This window comes from Heteronotia binoei, chromosome 13 (assembly GCF_032191835.1).
Source record: "Heteronotia binoei isolate CCM8104 ecotype False Entrance Well chromosome 13, APGP_CSIRO_Hbin_v1, whole genome shotgun sequence".
Classification (NCBI taxonomy): Eukaryota; Metazoa; Chordata; class Lepidosauria; order Squamata; family Gekkonidae; genus Heteronotia; species Heteronotia binoei.
Genome location: NC_083235.1, coordinates 57,984,697 through 58,006,435, shown reverse-complemented (window position 1 = coordinate 58,006,435; position 21,739 = coordinate 57,984,697). Strand labels below are relative to the sequence as shown.

At 46.6% G+C, this 21,739-nt stretch overlaps 1 protein-coding gene across 3 annotated transcripts in view; it reads right to left on the bottom strand.

Moving 5' to 3' along the window:
- The window catches only part of AATK (apoptosis associated tyrosine kinase), a 97,816-nt gene extending 78,562 nt beyond the window's left edge, over positions 1 to 19,254 (bottom strand). For all 3 annotated transcript variants that reach the window (XM_060252212.1, XM_060252213.1, XM_060252214.1), the window contains exon 1: positions 18,296 to 19,254. In XM_060252212.1, coding sequence (XP_060108195.1) covers positions 18,296 to 18,383 — 88 coding nt within the window. In that variant the 5' untranslated portion in view covers positions 18,384 to 19,254. The remainder of the gene's footprint in view (positions 1 to 18,295) is intronic.
- Between the last annotated feature and the right edge of the window lie 2,485 nt (positions 19,255 to 21,739).

Below are 21,739 nucleotides of genomic sequence, written 5' to 3'. Positions count from 1 at the left end.
CATAGTCTCCTTCCTTTATTAGTTCCTCCTGTTTGTTTCCCATACTCTGTGCATTAGTGTAGAGACATCGGAATCCACGTTTTATGCATCCCGAGGAATTAGTTTCCGTACAAGCCTGCAAGTTAACATTACCTCTTTTTTTGAGAAAGTGACTACCTTGCTGGATTACGAGAATGCTGTAGACATTGCTTATCTTGATTTCAGTAAGGCTTTTGATAAGGTTCCACACACTATCCTTGTTGACAAGTTGGTAAAATGTGGTTTGGATCCTGTTACCGTTAGGTGGATTTGTAATTCGTTGACAGATCGCACACAAAGAGTGCTTGTGAATGGTTCCTCATCCTCTTGGAGAGGAGTGACAAGTGGAGTGCCTCAAGGATCTGTCCTGGGACCTGTTTTGTTCAACATCTTTATCAATGATTTGGATGAAGGAATAGAGGGAATGCTTATTAAATTTGCAAATGCTACTAAATTGGGAGGGGTTGCAAATACAGTAGAAGACAGAAACAGGATACAGGATGACCCTGACAGGCTGGAAAACTGGGCTAAAATCAATAAAATGAATTTTAACAGGGATAAATGTAAAGTTCTGCATTTAGGTAGGAAAAATCCAATGCATGGTTATAAGATGGGGGAGACTTGTCTTAGCAGTAGTATATGCGGAAAGCATCTAGGGGTCTTAGTGGATCATACGCTGAACTTGAGTCAACAGTGTGATGCGGTGGCTAAAAAGGCAATTGCAATTTGGGGCTGTATCAACAGAAGTATAGTGTCCAGATCACGTGATGTGATGGTATCGCTTTACTCTGCTCTGGTAAGACCTCACTTGGAGTATTGTGTTCAGTTTTGGGCACCACATTTTAAGAAGGATATAGACAAGCTGGAACGGGTCACGAGGAGGGCAACAAAGATGGTGAGGGGTCTGGAGACCAAGTCCTATGAGGAAATGTTGAAGGAGCTGGGGATGTTTAGCCTGGAGAGGAGGCGGCTGAGAGGTGATATGATCACCATCTTCAAGTACTTGAAGGTCTGTCATATAGAGGGTGGTGTGGAATTGTTTTCTGTGGCCCCGGAAGGTAGAACCAGAACCAATGGGTTGAAATTAAATCAAAAGATTTTCTGGCTGAACATTAGGAAGAACCTTCTGACCGTTAGAGCGATTCCTCAGTGGAACAGGCTTCCTTGGGAGGTGGTGGGCTCTCCTTCCTTGGAGGTTTTTAAACAGGCTAGATGACCAAGTGACAGCAATGACAATCCTGTGAATTTAGGGGGAGGTGTTTGTGAGTTTCCTGTGCAGGGGGTTGGACTAGATGATGCTAGAGGTCCCTTCCAACTCTATGATTCTATGATAATAAAAGCTCTATGATCTGATCACTAACATACTATTCAATTGAGTTGTAGCCCATGAAAGCTTATACTTCAGTGAATCTCATAAGAAATCACAAAATTTTGTTTTGCTTAAAAATACCTTTAAAAATCACCCTCAGGCCTGTCTTATCAGAAACCAGTTTTGATAGTGTGAAATTGCTCCTTTTCTAAGGAGGTTGTGGCCTCTGGCTCCCATGCTTTATACTAACTGCTACCATACAACTCTTTATAATTCTCAACATCACATATGCCTTTTACATAGGGTTACCAGGTCTGTGTTGGAAAATACCTGGAGACTTTGGGGGTGGATCTGGGAGAGGGTGGGGTTTGGGCAGGGGAGGAGCCTCAGCATGGTACAATGCCATAGAGTCCACCCTTCAAAGCAGACATTTTCTTCAGGGGAGCTGATCTCTGCCAGCTGGAAATCAGTTGTTCAAGTAGGACCGTTTTTGCACACAGCTAACCTCACAGTCACAATCCTGTTCCCTCCGCAGCGTCCGGTCGGATTTCGCACCATCTGTGCCAGAGTTACAGGAAGTGCTGCGGCTTTTGCGTAGCAAACGTAAACCGCTAAAACCCAGTTTACGTTTGCTACGCAGAAGATGCGGCACTTCCTGTAACTCCGGCGCAGATGGTGGGAAATCCGACCGGACGCTGCGGAGGGAACAGGATTGTGACTGCGAGGTAAGCTGTGTGCGAAAACGGTATAGGAGATCTCCAGGACCCACCTGGAGGCTGGCAAACCTACTTTTACAACTGAATGGCATCTACTATCCCAGTCAACATCAAGAAGTGACCAAGGCTGTGGAAGGAAGAGCTAACTTCTAAGAATGATCAAAGCTATGTGAGGCCTGGAGTTGTTCTATGTCTAAACAGAAAGACAAGTAACCATGCAGAAAATGGGTGACCACCCTATAGCTTCTTAACTGCGGGTGTTGTTTCTAACATCCAAGGAATAGTCTTGATGCTGTCTTTACAGTTCCTTCTCCACAAAAAAAGTAATGATAAGGAAAGAGAAGAACGAAAAACTAGAAATGTAAAAGCCCGGGGGGGGGGGAACCCAAAAGAAACCTAGGGGAAAATGTTTTTCTCTCAGGTCTTTCCCTGAGGTTCCCCCCCCCAAAAAAAAATTTTGATGGAAATTTTGGAAAGCACTGAAAAAAACTCCTATGAAATATTTTCTCTTCTTTAATGAGTGAAATACTTTTTAAAACAAGGTTACTTTCACACAAAGAGAGCAATCCTAAGGGGGAGGCAAATTAGAATACTGACCCAACTGATCCCTACACTGGTGTAACTCAGAGTTATGCTGGCACAGGGCACTAGTAGTGCCGTGCCACTGAGTCCCATCACTGCAGCAACACCACAGACACACGCCATTGGAGCAACAGCACAAAACACACCACCAGCATAGATGTGGGCATTCCAGAGGATGTGGTGACATTTAAGCAGCTTCTAAGGTGTTTTCAACATGGGAAACACCCCCCTCCCAAAGGAGTTGCAAAGCTGCACTGGCAAAAATAGTGTCATAGCCCATTGACAGCCATGGTAACTTCAAATCCACTTCCCTACATGCAGCCACAGCCATGCCCACTGGACCCCAAGCAGCTCAGGATACTAAGGGTAAACCCAATCAGCACACTCCCCCACTGCAGTCGTGCCCCTCCTTGGGACTCAATCCTGCCCCCTGCCTTACAAATGGTTCCAGGAGGTTGCCTTGGAATTCCAGAGGTAAGACATATGACAGGAAATGCAATCTGACAGCTCCCTGATATGTGGACTTAGAGCAAGCATACATGTACCCTAGTGACAGGCACAACACAAACAGGGCACTTACATGTATCTTGAGAAACTACCACAGGGAGAGCAAAGTCCACACTTTGTGGCCAACCTCTCCCACACTTTATGGCCAACCTCACACATACACCAGGCCCTCCACTGGAATCCCGAGGGGCAGCCACATGTGAAGAAGTAAGCAAGGCTCTCAGTCCCCTACTTCCCCTGGGCCTACCATGGTGGCACCAAGCCACACTAGACAGAGTGTCCCCCTCCTGAACCCAGAAGCTATGGGGGCAAACAGCTGGCCCCCAGATGCACATGGATGTCTCATATCAGGTAGTTAGGGGTGTCAGAGCCCACTTTGAGGCAACTGCTGAGGGAGGGGGGCCACTGTGATGGCCATGGACTAGACTGGCAGGTGGCAACGCACATACCCTGGCCAAAATCCTGCAGCAGCCAGCAAGCACCACCAACCTACGCCCTGAGCATTTCTGCATAATGGCTACACACTTTCCTGTCCAGGAGCAGTATGCCCTGAAGGTGCTCATGCCATTTCTCTTCCAGGACAGCAACTCAGGAGAGGAGAGTGCTGAACCCTGCATTCTGCCACCACCCAGGGGGCCCCGTGCCCCTTTTGCCTCAAGAAGACCCTGTATTCTGCCACAACAGAACATTGTGAGCCACTCCCACATCTGTTTTGGCCCATATACATGTGCCAATCCAATGGGGAGAGGCAACACCCCAACTCCACAGCCAAAACACTATCAACTGCTCACACTGCAGCAGAAACCACTCCTTGTAAGCACCCAGACACATCCAGCATCTTGGCCATTCTCTCCCCACTTCTATCAAAGAGGCACCCCTAGCAGCAAAGGGCTGAGAGGTTGCAGGGGTTGTGATACCACCAGAACCACTCCATTGTTCCTGGATCCTTTTAATAAAATTGAATCATTGTGCCGCTCTGAGTTGTTGGTGTCTGTGTGGGAACCATGGGGGAGGCAGCTGCAGGAGGATGTTGAGGAAGCAACAAGGATTCGGTGGACACAACATGGCCAGGGGCCTTATCCTGGCAAGACTGCAGAGAAACAGACACAGATGGGTGGGACAGTAAGGCAAGGGGACAGGCCACCACTTCCTTATCCACAGCAGATGGGGCTGAGGGGAGGAGAAGTTGGCAGGTCAGCCAACTCACCTTGTGGAACAAGAGGGGGAGGCGTACTGGGATGGCAGGGTTCCATGGAAGCAATGCCATAGGTGGGCACTTCTGGAGTGGCCCTGAGGGAGGTGGATGGCCCTGGTGATAAGACCATGACCCTCAGGGAGTTCCTGCTCCGGCAGAACTGTTGTTAGCCGCCCTGAGCCTGCCTAGGCGGGGAGGGCGGGATATAAATAAATAAAATTTATTATTATTATTATTATTATTATGGTGGGCTGGCATGGCCCAACTAAGAGTGCTGGACCTGTTGTTGGAACAAAGCCATTGGCATAAAGGTTGGACCGACATCTGAAAGCACTGCAGAGCAGATATGGTCAATTTCAGAGGGCATAGCCCTGCAGAGCCTCACTAGGGCAATCCAGATCCCAGCCACCCCAGGGAATATGAATATAAGGGGCTCTAACAGCAAACAACAGTGGTAACTGGGGAATGTCAGCTTCCTGCGGCACTAGCAATGAGCACTGCGAATGACAAGCATGTCACCCTTTCAAGATGGCCCTCTAGCAGCACAGCAACCATGATGGTAAATGCCATCACTGCTCGTTGGGAGGTTCTAGAAACTCACTAGCACCCACAGAGCCAGGGGCATCCACTTGTTGCCTGCACCATGGAGGGGTTAGTAATTCACACAAATGTACAGCCCCATCCATGAAACCTTGCCCTTCTCCATTTTGCTTGCAGAAGTTACACCTCAGCCATCTGCAGCAAAGATCTGGGTGTCATGGACGCTGACCAGGAACTTCTCCACAAGGTCCATAAAGATGCCCTGGTGGTCACAGGAGACCATGCCCAGGCTGTAAAAGTGGTGATGATTACAGTATATCTGTGGGGCAATAAGGGCTATCTGGGGAAGCCTCTGAATGATGGAAACCCTGCCTTGATGAGTTCAAGGTTGCCTTCCTTAGTGGGGAAGTGCACATGCCCCCAGAGGGGTGCCAACATGGCATCCAGAAAGCTGTGTGGGCAGCGGCTAGCTGAGAACTGTGATACCTTAAGCCCCTCTGCAACAACCCCCTGGAAGGATATGGTGACCAGAAACCTCAGGGAGAGAAGTATTTTCTGCAATATGTGGATGGCAAGGGGAATAGGAGCTTGGCCCTGGAGGGATGGCCCAAGCTCCTCACACAGGACCTGGATGGAGTCTCTGTCTAGGCAAAACCAATCAAAGCAGATAATGTTCAAAAGACAGAGAATGCTGATGCAAGCCTGATACCAGTGGGCACAGTGCCTTCTTCACCTCCACCATCGCTGTGCCACCCAGATGTAAAGCACTGGTAGCTAGTGTATGTGGCACACCCCAAGCATGGGAGGTAAGGGCAGGAGGGGATACCATTCCATCTGCAGCTGGCCTGGCCCTGCAGAAAAAGGGGACAGCATTCATGAAGGTGGTGGACAGCCAGAGTCACAACCATCAATGCGGCCAGCATCCTTTCCCCCCTCCCAAGATGCAAGCTACCCCCTCTGTGAACAGCTCATTGCCCACTGCCTGCAGGAAATGAATGAACACGAAGGATCCTTTCAGCTATTACTGCTGACAGAATATGCTTCCCTATTCAACAGTTGGTACAGCTGATTAATTTCTATGCCCTGTTATAGTTTCCAGAGGGCAGGAGCAGCCACTGAGAAGGCTCTTGCCCTTGTGGTGGACAGGCGAGCATCCTTTGGCCCAGGGATCTTTAAAAGATTTTGGGAACTTGATCGTAGTGCTCTCTGGGGCTCATGTGGGGAAGGCGGTCCCGGAGGTAGACAGGTCCCATGCCACAAAGGGCTTCGAAGGTCATGACCAGCACCTTGAACTGGGCTCAGAATGCCACAGGCACCCAGTGCAGCATCTCCAGCACAGGTTGGATATGCACCCGTAAAGGCAGCTCTGGTACCAACTTGGCTGCAGCATTCTGCACCAGTTGCAGCTTCTGGGTCCAAGTCAAGGGCAGCCCCATGTAGAGGGCACTGCAGTAGTCTATTCTTGAGGTGACTGTTGCATGAATTACTATGGCTGTCACTGCGCTCTAGGTATGGAGCCAACTGCCTTAGATGGTAAAATGCAGATTTTACATTACAGCGGCCTTTACATATCTTAGCCTATCAGCATATGTGACTGCACAAAGACATTCTTGTACTTTAGGGAAATGTTTTTATACACTGCAAAGTGCAACACTGCTATGGAAACAGTGGATTAGACTGGGCATAACATATTATAGAGTATTTTATGTCAACTTCTCTGAAAAGAAATTGCCTTGCCTTTTTTCCATAAGGAAGGTGGACTTGTCTTTTGCCCACTTAAAAAGATATAACAACCTCGTTGAGGGTTTCAAAAACACCAGATATGAGTGCGTAGCTTGGTTCAGTCATTACAGTTTGGGTGCTCCAGCCTAATGTCATGATAGAACTTATTACCCGCTATTGTTCCAATTAATGCTGTTGCCATTTTGTGTGAATAGAGAAATGCATGTATTTCCTAGATTCAGTGGTTGAATAGGCAAAATAGTAACAATGGAACAGAGAGCAACAAGAACCTACAGTCCTCTACAATAACTTCACTCTTTCAGATCAAGCCTTAGGAGCTGGTGAGTCCACACTGCTGAAAAACAAGGCCTGTGTTAGGTTGCCAGCCTCCAGGTGGGGCCTGGAGGTTTCTGGAAACTACAACCAGACTGCAGAGATCTCTTGGAGAATATGGAAAATATCATTTCTCTTGGAGCAGACTGCAGAGATCAGTTCTCTTGGAGAATATGGCTGCTTTGAAGAGTGGAGTCCATGGCTTTATGTCCTGAGGTCCTTTCCCTCTGTCCTGGGAAAAAAGCAACCTTTTTTCCTGTCCTGGGAAAAAAGCAACCTTTCGCGCTGCATGTAGCAACCTCCAGCGCAAGCTTCGAGACATTCAGAACGATTGGTGGACCAAGCTTGCAGAGAGAACCCAGCTGTGTGCAGACACTGGTGATTTAAGAGGGTTCTTTGAAGCCCTGAAGGCAGTATATGGTCCATCATATCAGGCTCAGAGTCCCTTGCGTAGTGCAGACGGCCAAGTGCTCCTCACAGACAAGGCATCCATACTGAACCGGTGGTCGGAGTATTTTCAGGTTCTCTTCAGTGCCAACCGTGTAGTTCAAGATTCAGCAATCCACCTCACCCCACTTCAACCAGTGAAAACAGAGTTGGATGAGATCCCCACCCTAGAAGAGACTGTTAAAGCCATCAAGCAACTGAAAAGTGGCAAGGCAGCAGGAGTTGATGGAATTCCACCAGAGATCTGGAAGCATGGGGGCACAGTACTACATAGCTCACTTCACAAAGTACTTGTCACCTGCTGGGAACAAGACAAATTACCACAGGACTTTCGCGATGCAATCATCATCACCCTGTACAAGAAGAAAGGGGAAAAGTCAGACTGCTCCAACTACCGGGGGATAACCCTGCTCTCCATTGCAGGCAAAATCCTTGCCAGAATACTCCTGAACAGACTGGTGCCCACCACTGCAGAAGAACTCCTCCCAGAGAGCCAGTGCGGCTTCAGAGCTAACAGGAGCACCACCGACATGGTATTTGTTCTCAGGCAGCTCCAAGAGAAATGCAGGGAACAGAACAAGGCTCTGTATGTGACTTTTGTCGACCTTACCAAAGCTTTCGATACTGTTAGCAGGAAAGGCCTGTGGCAAATCTTGGAACGTTTAGGATGTCCCCCAAGGTTCCTCAGCATGATCATCCAGCTACACGAAGACCAGCGAGGCCAAGTCAGACACTGCAACGACCTCTCGGAGACCTTCCCAATAGGCACAGGTGTAAAGCAAGGCTGCGTTCTCGCGCCAACTCTCTTTACGATCTTCTTTAGCATGATGCTTCAAAGAGCCGCAGTAGACCTAGATGATGACGATGGTGTCTACATCCGCTATCGCACCGATGGCAGCCTGTTCAACCTGAGGCGACTAAAGGCCCACTCCAAGACAATGGAAAAACTCATCCGAGAGCTACTGTTTGCTGATGATGCTGCACTCGTCTCCCACTCGGTATCAGCTCTGCAGCATATGACGTCCTGCTTTGCAGAGGCTGCCAAGCTATTCGGCCTAGAAGTTAGTCTGAAGAAGACAGAAGTTCTCCACCAGCCTGCAGCCCAGGAAGATTATCACCCTCCCTGCATCACTGTGGGCGAATCAGTTCTGAAGACAGTCCAGCAGTTCAGCTACCTGGGGTGCATCATCTCCTCAGATGCCAAGATCGACAAGGAGATTGACAACAGGCTGGCAAAGGCAAACTGTGCATTTGGCCGACTGCACAAAAGAGTGTGGAGCAACAAGCATCTGAAAAAAGGCACAAAGATCAATGTTTACAAAGCGGTTGTGATGACAACCCTCATCTATGGCTCCGAATCGTGGGTTTTATACCGTCATCACCTGCGACTCCTCGAGCGCTTTCATCAGCGCTGCCTTCGCACCATCCTCAACATCCACTGGAGTGACTTTGTGACCAACACTGAAGTCCTCAAGCGGGCGGAGGTTACCAGCATCGAGGCACTGCTGTTGAAGACGCAGCTGCGCTGGGCAGGGCATATTTCTAGGATGGAAAACCACCGCCTTCCCAAGATTGCCCTGTATGGCGAACTCTCCACCGGCCATCGATATAGAGGGGCACCAAAGAAGAGGTACAAGGACTCCTTGAAGAAATCCCTTGGCACCTGTCGCATCAACCATCACCAGTGGTCTGACCTAGCCTCAGATCGCAAAGCATGGAGGCACACCATCCACCAGGCTGTCTCTTCCTTTGAGAACGCACGCATAGCTGGTCTTGAGGACAAAAGGAGATTGAGGAAGAATCGCACTGCTACAGCACCAACCCTAAATCAGACTTTTCCCTGCAGCCACAGTGGCCGGACCTGCCTGTCCCGCATTGGTCTTGTCAGCCACCAGCGAGCCTGCAGCAGACGTGGACTATTGCACCCTTCTTAAATCTTCGTTTGCGAAGCCAAGCCAAGACCTTTCCCTCTCCAAACCCCATCTTCCCCAGGTTCCACTGCCGAATCTGCACCAATTTACCAACCCGGAGACCGTAAACCTAGCTACTGCTCTCATGCCCACCTACTCCAGGCACATTGGTTTCATTCATTCATTCAATTTGATTTTAGATCACCATCCCCCAGAGAAACCAGGCTCCGGGCAATGTACAACATATCATATAAACATAATTCCAAACAAATTAAACCAATAAAACACAACAGTAACCAGAAGATGGCATTAAATTTTTCCCAATGGTGTCACTGGCCTGGCAGGAAGGCAGGGGGTGGGAATGCCAGAAAGGACTTATTGACATTGATTCACCATCACATCACCACCAAAGAACAGGTGGTTGTGTGTGTAAAGGGTTAGTGTGAAATCTTCTAGCTTCCTTGTTCTCAACTTCTCAGCTTCTCACTTCCTTACATGTTACTATCTACTAAAATACAACCTACCATCAAATAATGCCTACAGAAAACCTGATGCTTGTAACCCTATTTAAGTAATAAAGTCAGATGATACCTAAAAGAAACTGTGGTTTTGCTACAACTGCATCCTTATAAGCTATAACAAACAGAAATACTAAATATTTCTGGACATTTTCCTTGTCTCAAGATATATTCCTTTCTAAAAACTGCAGTGGGAGCCTTCACTGGTGCATGTAAGCCAGAAGGAAGTGTAATACAATTTCCAATAGTCTGGGGATTCCCAAACTTTCTCCCCGCGTGGCCCAGTTATTTTTACACTTCTTCGTGGCCCACTAAAATTTGGGGGTGGAGCCGGGAGACAGGAAATGATGTACAAACAAGCCTAAAACTCTTACAATATTTTGTTTAGGAAAGGTAGGAGAATAGTGGGATTTTGCAATGCAATTTTAAAAATAAAACATCAAGAAAAAGCACAAGGATCACACAGCAGAAAACTAAAAATATATGCTCTCAGCCTGGGAAAACATGAAATGGCAGCATGGGAAAACATGAAATGGCAGGGCATTTCAAGCTTCTCTCCCCACCCCGGAAGGAAGGGAGAGAGGGAGGGAGGGAGGGAGGGAGGGAGGGAGGAAGGAAGGAAGGAAGGAAGGAAGGAAGGAAGGAAGGAAGGAAGGAAGGAAGGAAGGAAGGAAGGAAGGAAGGAAGGAAGGAAGGAAGGAAGGAAGGAAGGAAGGAAGGAAGGAAGGAAGGAAGGGAAATGGCAGCACTGGGGATACATGAAATAGCAGGGCATTTCAAGCTTCTTCCCCCCCCACACACTTTACTCAGATTAGCATTGCAAGCAAGGAAGGAAGAAAGGAGACAGGGGGAAAGACTGACAGAGAGGAAGCGGAGTGGGAAATTAAGCAAATAGGGAAAAAAGACAGATAGAAAGAATGAATGAAAGGGAGGGAGGGAGGGAAGGAGGAGGAGAGGGTTGGAAACAAATAGAGAAAAAAAGAAAAAAGAAAGAGAAAGGAAATAAGGAAGGAAAAGGGAGGGAAGGAGTGAAAGAAAGGAGGGACAAAAGGAAGAAAGGAAAGGAAAAGAAAAAATGGAAAGAAACGGGATGGGAGCAACTTACCTTTTAAACCGCTGACTCTGGCCAGGGGGAAATCAGGCCAAGTTTGGCCCCCACCCCGTGGCACAGCATTGCTCAGGCAGGCCAGTGGCAGATGGAAGAGACAGCATCCGAAAAGTGTGGGGGCGGGAACAATCGTGGCACCCTTTTCGAACGTCGTCTCTTCTATCTGCCATTGGTCTGCCTGAGCAACAAGTCAGTGCTTGGAGCACACTTCGAAGTGTGGGGACAGGAACAGTTGTGGCGCCCTTTTTAGACGCGTCCCTTCCGTCTGCTGCTGGCCTGCCTGAGCAACGAGTCAGCGCTTGGAGCGCATCATTTTCCCCGCTGATGGGGTAGTTGGAGGGGAGAGGGAGATGGAGGGCTTTACACAGCCCGAAATTGTCCTGGGGTGGGGAAGGGAGGGAGGAGGAGGGGCGGGGGCCAGCGCAATGCTGCGGGGGGAGGCGGGGGGGGACATCAGCGGGAGGCCTCGCAACCCGGGATCAAGGCCCAGGTGGCCCGGTGCCAGGTCACAACCCTGCCATTGGGAAATGCCGTTTCTACACAGCTTGTTCATTTGCATTGCTAGCAGAAACAAAATAAATTATGCAACTTAAGAACATGTACACCAATGAACTTAGTTTGCGTAATTTATGCAAATCATTGGCTAGCTTGACAGACATGGTAATAATAAAGCCCAAAGATGAAGGAGACTTAAGGATTTGCAGGTTAAAAAACAGCACTTTCAACTATGCCCAAGAAGCATTCCATAGCCAGTAAAGTCCTTTAAGCACTTCAAGCAATCACTTCACAGCTGTATCTGAACCAAACAGAAATTTCTAATAATTTGCACAGGAAATTCCACATATAGAGTTGGATCTCATGAAGGATTTCTACTAACGGAAGAAGGGCAAATTATACCGTTTGCCTCCTCTCAATGCAGACCTCTGGCTTCCCCCTTCCCCACACACACATCTACCACCATTGTTCTTTGGGGTTCCCTGTCCACCCAGGAGCATTATTTCAGAGGAGCATTTTGGACTGCTGCAAGAAGGAAGTGGCAAGTAAGGGCTGCTCAACTGCCAGAATTCTCTCCCATCAATGGAAATGTTTCATGGGATCCAAGTCATAGTGTGTAGCCTGGACGTTACCATAGCATGGATAACCATGATCCATTAATGTTTTTCAGGAAGGGTCACAACTGACATACCATCCAATGTTGGTTAAAGGTATTTTGTGCCATTGATGACACATGAGCAGCCACTGCAGAGCTGAATTTTATAAAAGCTGTACACTTGATTTTAAGCATAGAGAGAGCAATTAAGTACATGTACTGGCTGCTCCGAATGGAGGCATCTGTAAGACCAAGAAAACAGTTTTGGGGATGCTCATGAATTCAGTGCTTTCCTAGTCATTCAGGAGACAGCTGTTGCTTGGAATGACTTTTTCTATCTTTGGTGATTCACCAGCCATGCTCTCTGTTGGAAAGTGACCATGCAACCATCACAGAGGAATTTTTTAAGGTGCTGCAAAACATAAATTCTCATGGCCCCTTTCCTGCTGCCTTAGTCATCTTTTTAAAAAAAAAACAAAAATCCACAATGGTTTTAGGCATAAGGTTTTTAAAAAGGGGTTTTTAAAAGTCTTTGCATTTACTTGCATTTTTGTGTGAAAAAAATGTAATTACAGCATCAACATTAACTATTCTGGCAAGGTTTGATTCAACACTCAGCCTCGCCAAACCTACAAGACATTACTGAGACACTGTAGACTTTAAAAAATTCTTAATCAGCTTGAGTTTGCTAAATGATGTCTCTGCAGAAGCTAGTGGAAGATCTTGAGAACTCTTGAGAATTCAATGTAACAACAATGTAAAGGATAAAACTGCTATGTAGGCTAACAACGTAAGATATAAATACTAGACTTCATCCTGGTACTTCAGGAAACTCTCAGGCTTGTTTTGGGTCTCTTTGGGCCACTTCTGGGCCCAAGAGCTCTTGGTGCAATGCAGCTGCTGACATGCGCCCCCCCAATTGGGCCTGATCACACCTGCCTTTGTAATGTCCAGATTTAGACTACTTAATGCCTTCAAGGTTATTCAGACTCTTCAATTGGTCTAAAATGCAGCTGTCCAGTTTGGTGTAGTGGTTAAGTGTGTGGACTCTTATCTGGGAGAGCCAGGTTTGATTACCCACTCCTCAACTTGCAGCCCCTGGAATGCCTTGGGTCAGCCATAGCTCTCACAGAACTGTCCTCGAAGGGGCAGCTTCTGGGAGAGCTCTTTCAGCCCCCCCCCCCACCTCACAGGGTGTCTGTTGCAGGGGAAGAAGATAAAGGCGATTGTAAGCCGCTCTGAGACTCTGAGATTCAGAGAGAAGGGCAGGGTATAAATCAGCAGTCGTCTTCTCCTTCCTCTTCTTCTTGATAATCAAATGGATGACAGATTGCTAACATGAATAACATTGCACTTGCCACCAATTTGTCTCCAGGTTAAATTTAAGATGTTCACCTTAAAAGTCCTACATGGCTAGGACCAGAGCAATTTATGATGGCTAATTTTTTTTTTTTGGGGGGGGGAGTAAGATCTGCCAGTGGAGTCCTGTCATGGGAGCCTTCTCTAGCTGAGGTGAGGTCGGCACCTACAAGGAACAGGGCCTATTTGGTGACAGCACCCTTATTATGGAATACTCTTTTCTACAAGGCCTAACCTACCCCTGAGAGGGCTTTGGCAGTCCTCTGTGGAATAGAATTGCAGCCTTTTACTGTTTTTAGGAACTATGTTTAAAATGTTAACATTGCATTATTCAGTAAGATCTACACTGACTGCTTTCTCTTTTTTTCCAATATATTCAAGACTCATGATATGCATACGGCCTTCTGCAGTCTTATGCACAACCCATTTCCCATGCTGCCTTAAGATGATATTACAAAAACTCCTTTCAATAAGATCAATATCTTGAACTCGTCTTATTTACTGAATGGTCATTGTGCCAAGCCTCACTGAGGAGCTCACACTCTAGTGAGGTGACAGGCAAAATCCAGTCAGCCCTAAAAATTCTGCATGTACAATGGGCAGGCCTCTCCATTTTTCCTTCTGCTGGAATACCCATGAAACTTCTGCACTCATGTTTGAAGCCCACATGAGTTAGTTGAGAAACAACTATAATCCCAAGGAACAATACTATGACCATGTAATTCATCAGTGGACTTCTACCTGGACGAATGATGGTATGACAAAGACCTTGTATCTTGGAGAGTCATGTAATGCCAAAGCCCATGCTCTCCATGGAGGTAAATCTAGCCACCACAGAAGAAGTTGCCTTAATCTAAAGAAATAATGGAAATAAAAATATTCATAGTTATGGATCTTAATGATTAATAATCATCAATTATTTGGAGTTGGGAGTAAGCAGTGAAGTGGCTAAGTTTGTGGATGACACTAAATTGTCCAGAGTGGTAAGAACAAGAGAGGATTGTGAAGCATTCCAAAGGGATCTGCTGAGGCTGGGAAAGTGGGTGTCAACGTGACAAATGAGGTTCAGTGTGGCAAAGTAATGCACATTGGGGCCAAAAATCCAACTATAAATACACATTGATGGGGTGTGAACTTGGCAAAGACTGACCAAGAGAGAGATCTTGGAGTTGTGGTGGATAACCCACTGAAAATGTCTAGACAGTGTGCAACTGCAATAAAAAAGGCCAACACTATGCTGAGAGTTATTAGGAAAGGCACTGAAAACAAATAAGCCAGTATCGTAATGCCCCTGTATAAATCAATGGTGTGGCCTTATTTGGAGTGCTGTGTACAGTTCTGGTCACCACACCTCAAAAAAGATATTATAGCATTGGAAAAAGTCCAGAAAAGGGCAACTAGAATGATGAAAGGGTTGGAGCGCTTTCCCTATGAAGAAAAGTTAAAATGCTTGGAGCTCTTTAGCTTGGAGAAACGTCGACTGAAGAGTGACATGATCAAGATTTACAAGATTATGCATGGGACAGAGAAGGTAGAGAAAGAAGTACTTTTCTCCCTTTCTCACAATACAAGAACTCGTGGGCATTCAATGAAATTGCTGAGCAGTCAGGCTAGAATGGATAAAAGGAAGTACTTCTTCACCCAAAGGGTGATTCACGTATGGAAGTCACTGCCACAGAACGTGGTGGCAGCTACATGCATAGATGGCTGCAGAAGGGGATTGGATAAACATATGGAGCAGAGGTCTATCAGTGGCTATTAGGCACAGGGTATTGATGGAACTCTCTGTCTGGGACATGTGATGCTCTGTATTCTTGGTGCTTGGAGCGGGCAACAGTGGGAGAGCCCCACTGGTGAATCTCCTGATGACACCTAGTGACAGAGTGTTGGACTGGATGGGTCACTGGCCTGATCCAACATGGCTTCTTTTATGTTCTTAATGATTTTTTTACTTAAAATACAAACATGCTTAAAACTCTTTTGCTATTTTGTTTAAGATGGAAAGATGGATCAAGCAAGGGGAAAGCAAACAACAAACAAGAACTCTTGATAATCTGATTTTAGGGGGGGGGGGGGACTTTCAGACTCTATGCATCTGCAAAATCCATCCACTAAGTCTCCCTATGGAAAATTTAAGTCTACCCTACTCTGCACACTTATGCCAAAATCTGGAATGATGTTGTATGGGATGACCCAGAGCAACCCTATTACTGAAGCCAAGAAAACATCAGGGAAGCAACTATACCACTATTGTGATGCAGATCCCCTGGCACACTTGAGAATTGATGAAGCCCAGACATATTGAAGATCATGCAGAACAGCTGTGCATTGTCAACATAAAACTAAACCGGAAAATTGTGCCCAAAGTCACAGCTCCATACAACTGACCATTTGCCATTTCTGATGGCAAAGAACTGTTCAATGCCTCCCACGGACACATTTTTGTCATTTCACTGTGTGTTTCCCTTAGTTTCAGCATTATATAAAATTAAGCAATGGCTCCCTATCTACTTTCTTCAATCCATATGCTACTGTATTTACTCAAATGGAAAACTCTCTTTTTTCAAAATATGCCATTAAAAAAGGGGCACTGTTTTAATTCACAAAGAAATTACAGCTATAACCAATAATAATATTTTGGGACATAACATGGGGGGGGGTGTTATCTTACACTCGGGGTCATCTTTCCTTCAAGTGAATACATATTTTAGGCTCTCTTCTCCATTTTTTTTTTCTAAACTGAAAAAGAAGTCTTTTTGCCTTACCCCCATGGAAGTTCTGCAGCTGTTATCCATACCCCTTCAGGTTCTCCTACATACTTTTTAAGATAAGTAACCAGAAATTCATGCACTATTTGCAATATAAACATGCAGCACACCCAATGATTAATATAGATATATTCTGATTCTTTCTGAATAATTTCTTATTCTTTTCCTAAGTGCATCTAACAATGTTTGCTATTTTGGTGGTTGCATGTGTTAAGTCAATGTTTGCAGGATGCGAACCACAAATTGCATCAAAATCTTTTCCCTGAGTGGTAATAGTTAACACTATGTTAGCAAAATATGAATCTTTTCCAAGTGTACATTCCTTTACACCTATTATTACTAGATGTCTCTGTTGCTTTTAGGAAAGGGACACTGACAAGGTTTTTTTCAAAAATCTAAATAATCTTTGCATATGGAATTGAACTACAATGAAAGCAAAGAAGTATGCATATCCTCTTCTATTTATCAATCTCTATCTGTGGCCAGATTGGTAAATGTAAGATCAGGACCTCTACTTCAACAGTAATTTAAATAAGGGACTAGACTTATATTCATTTTGGGCATGTGTTATAGTTGTAACATAAAAGCTGCAAAATATCTACTTATATAACACACTGCTTCTTATTTCCTGCATGATGAACTTGTGAGTTATCTCATATGCTAAACCAGTAATCTAGCAAACTAGCATTGAACCATTCATTGTCTTTGCAGAAGGTTGTATAACACAGAAAAAAAAGCACCAAATCAACCAGGTATAACCAACTAACTAAGTTTAATGTGGGATGAATTTAGCTGGTTTATCTTTCCCTATTTCTCTGACACAGTTTTCATCAGATAGATAAAATTCAGCCCATAGCTGAGTCCAGTACATCACTCAAGGCCCACAAGATGCAACTGCAGTGGAATCCAGAAAATTATGCCACTATCTTAAAAAAAAAAAAAATCAGTGCAGATCTTGGCCTGTTTGCTTTTACATAACAATCCCAGCAGGAAACTGGAACTGTGACATTTGGCGATATCAAGGACAATTTCACGTTTCATTCATAGTTAATTGAATCCGTTTTCCACCAGCGTGCAGGTAAAGACCGGGGATGCACAACCCCATGGAAAGAGATGAGGTGGCAGTTTCATACACAGCACCCCCACGGGCACTCAAAGTGATTTCAACCATAAAGCACAAGCCAGTAAGACAATGGACATAAAAACCACTTCAGGAACAAACCAAGATATCAACAAAGAGCTTTTGTTTCTACCTTTCAGAACTTCTGGCTGAGAAAAGCGGTGAAACCTGTCACCAGGAAATCCAAGTTCCTCAGGGATGCAATTCTACCTTGCAAAGACAACATGCTGCCCCTCCACAAATCCAAAGACTAGCAATTACCCATTCAAAAGGTTTATCAATCATCTCCTAGCCAAGGGAGGGTAATCCCATAGGCAGAAAAGGCCCTGCGCAAGGCAAACTGTTACTGACAGCCCCACTTTGGTTGGACTTTACCCAAAGCAAAGGTTTCCAGAATGCAGAGGGAAGGCCCAGAAAGGGTCATCATAAACCTTATGCAATTGCTTCTTTTGGCAAATTCCAGGCAATGGCTCATACCTTAACATACACACACACAGGCCACCTTTACACAGCGACTACTGGGAGTGTGGTGCAACACCCGGCTCCAAGGAAGTCAAACATCAGTAAGAGTCAGGCTTTGAAGCGTCTCAAGATGCCCAGGCAGGAACTCTTTCCACATACCCCTACATTTCCACAAAGGATGGTGGGAAGGGAAAGGCGGAAGAGCTGTCAAATGGTGGTGTAACTTTGCCGTAGGAATCTATTCCTCTGGATTCTTTCTTAAAACACAAATCCAGCTGTTCAGGGAGAATGAACGGTTCGTTTGTGTTAGCGCACTACCAAACAGTTCCACACAAGGGATGTGGTACGCAAAGGGTTAAACAATGCAAAAGCGCAGCGCGAGGGGGGGGGCGTTAGGTGCCTCCAAGGGGAAAGAATAACATGCTCCATAATCAAACCACTTCTGTGATGGGGGGAGGGGGAAGGAGGAAAGGGAATCAAAGCCGGAGAAGAAACGGGAAAGAGTAGGGGGGGGGGTTCCCCACTGGGGAGGAGAAAGGAATCATTAGCTGGCTGGTTTTGCCCCAAAGCTACAGAAATAAATCAACTTACCGGGGTCGAAGTGCGAACTGAAGGCAAAGCTGGGGTTGAAAAATGAAGCCGACATGACAATAGCCAAGAGATCTGCCACCATTCCCATGGCAAAGCAGAAAAGGGGGGTGGGGGTTATGGGGGATGAGAGGAAGAGAGAAAAGGAATCAAAAATAAATGACAGAGGCGGCAGGCACTGGGCAGGTGAGGCGGTGGGAAAGGGGGGCTTTCAAAGCTCTCACAACTCCAGAACTTGCACTGGTGCCACATTAAAAACCACCATCTCTCCTCTGGATCGCGCAGCCGGGGAATTCAGTACTGCAGCTCCTCCTCTTCCTCCATGTTATTATTCCAATGCGTCTCCTTCAGGTATTTTTTTTTTTAGCAGATTAGATCCTCCATGGGAAGATTAAGGGGTTCAGGCTGTAATTGCCGCAGCTGCAAGTGGTAACATAAGAAAGCTGCCCCCCCCCCTTTTAACTGCAAACACCCTGGCACTCGAGGCGCCAAATGCAAAATTAAAAAAAACCCAAAACCTAATACAAAAAACTGTTAAGAAGCTGCCTGCAAAATCGAATTGCACCTGACGCGGTGCAGGGTCCAGCCTAGATTCATCCTAGTGAGTGTTTTCTTGGGGGGGAAATGTTATCACACACTCCCCGGCCCCCCCTCCCCGGCAGTCACACGGGGAGGGAAAGCTTTGCACCAAAACAAAAGCCGCTGAAGGGAGAGGGCGGGGGTCGTTCACGGCAGCGATAATACCAGGGTAAGATAGGAGGCTGCAGAGCTGGTGCACCATTCAAGAGCAGCTGCCGGTCCTAGTGGGAGTGCAAAGGAAGGAGCTGTTCCAGTGCTGACCCTAGGAGAAAAAGCAACGCCATCTTGCTGTAGCTTTGCCCTCCCCCTAACACTGCAGTAAGCAGCAAGGAAAGAGAGGGAAGGGGAGGGGGGGTGGAGGAAGGATCCGGGCAGCGCTCGTCCAGGTCGCACGGCCTGACGCGCGCAAGGGTGAAGAAGGGGCGTTGCTGCACGTGCAGCCAAGTGTGAGCCGGGGGAGCTCACGCGCACACAAGCTGAAGGCGCTTCGCTTGAGGAAGGTTGCGCGCGCACAAATCTACGCGGGCGGGTAGCCACGCTAGAGTTTAAGGCACTCACAGCTGGCGAAGGGGGGCTCCCGCAGCAGTCTTCACTGCAAGGAACACCTTCCCCGCCCTTCGGTCTTGGATGCCTTACAGGCAAGTTCTCGCACTGGCTAAGAATGTCAGGGGTCTACTTTGGCTAAGCATCAAGAAACCAAAGTCTGAGTTCTAAAGTAAATGGTTGGTGCTCAGTGAATATCTTCGCTCAAGTGCAGACTTACACCTATATTTTCTATGTGGGTGTCTTTCCACACAGACCAGTTCTGTTTCCCGCAAAAACGCTGGTGTGCACAACATCTATGCTCCCCATTCTGCACATGAACCGGTGGTGCAGGCATACCCTGATATATTTGAGGCAGCCACTTAACTGTTCTGATGCAGCACGTGAATGAAGCTGTGGGAAATCAGTGGGTTTAACACATCATATGTGTATGGAGGAGCCACAACCAGTCAGTTTCCCTGTAGGTAAAAGTAATGTGATAGATTATGTATTGTCATTTCACTGGTGTTATGGATTAAGGGAATGCCCATGGTTAATACTCATAGTCCACAATGCCACCAATTATACTTTTTCCCCAGATAACAATATTACTCTAGCGCAAGGGTGGGGAACAGTGGTTCTCCAGATTTTTTTTTTGCCTACAAATCCAATTGGCTGTGCTGGCTGGGGCTGATGGGAGTTGTAGGCAAAAAACATCTAGAGAGCAACTGTTCCCCACCCCTGCTCTAGTGGGAGAAATCTGCAGACACTTGTGCCAGCACACTTGTGCATATCACATCACAGCTAGTGCAGGAGCTCAGAAGCTTCACTGCCTTATGTATTCAGAGCAAAATGAGTGTGTGCATTAAGTGCCATCACGTTGCTTCTGATTTATGGTGACCCTGTGAATTAATGACTTCCAAAACATCCTGTTGCTAACAGACTTGCTCAAGTCTTCCAAACTGGGGGCTGTGGCTTCCTTGGTTGAGTCAATCCATCTCATGTTGGGTCTTCCACTTTTCCTTCTGCCTTCAACTTTTCCTAGCATTATTGTCTTTTCCACTGAGTCTTGCCTTTTCATAATATGGCCAAAGTACAATGACCTCAGTTTGGTCATTTTAGCTTCTAGGGAGACTTCATGCTTGATTTGAATTGGGACCCATTTATCTTTTAGCAACTCCATGGTATCTGTAAAACTCTCCTCCAACATCGCATTTCAAATGAATCAACTTTCTTCCTGTCTGTCTTGGCAGTGGGCACCAAACAATTGGAGCAAAGACAGGCCACAGCTTTTATTGATGACTGCAATCAAAGCCTTTGGCGCAGCATAGGGCAGGATCAAACTGTTGGCTGATGAACCACATAACAGCCCACATGCTGGGGAAAACCAGGAGTGACAAGAAGCCCATGCATGGAATCCTTGCCACCTGGGAGTGGAGCTGCCCCTGAGCTGGACATGCTGTAAGGAGGTCCCCATCCGGGAAGATGGTCATGCAGGTGCACATTCCCCACAAAATGGATCTGGAACAATGTCTAAAATTGTCACAAGAGCTGGGCATATGCCCTGCTCCTAGGGTTGCCAAGTCCAATTCAAGAAATATCTGGGGACTTTGGGGGTGGAGCCAGGAGCAAGGGTGTGACAAGCATAATTGAACTCCAAGGGAGTTCTGGCCATCACATTTAAAGAGACAGCACACTTTTTCAATGCCTTCCTTCCATAGGAAATAATGAAGGATAGGGGCACCTTCTTTTGGGGCTCATAGAATTGGACCCCCTGGTCCAATCGTTTTAAAACTTGGGGGTATTTTGGGGGGAGACATTAGATGCTATACTGAAAATTTGGTGCCTCTACCTAAAAAACCAGCCCCCCCAGAGCCCCTGATACCTCCAGATCAATTCCCCATTATACCCTATAAGAATCGATCTCCACATAGGGAATAACGAAGTGCCCAGCAGACATTTTCCTCCCCCCGCTTTCTGGCAACTCTGAAGTGAGGGATTGGCATCTCTACTCACGAGTTGCTTCCAACTTATTCAGAGTAACACAGACACACCATCCCAAGAGGAAGCCTTTAAATCGGAGACTGAAGCCTCCGGAGGTGGAAAGTCACATGGTGGCTGTGGGGGCGGGGCTTCTCCCTGCCGGCCAGCTGACTGGGGGTGGGAAGGAGCCTGGGAAAGCAGGAGAACCCCCGCTGGAACCTGGGGATTGGCAAGCTTACCTGCTCCTGTCAAAAGTTCCTAGGGCTGCAGCCCAGTGTATGATGCTCCACCCAGCAATCCAAACCATCCTGAGTAGATATAAATTACCTGCCTACCATCTTCTTCTCACTTTGACCCAGAGAG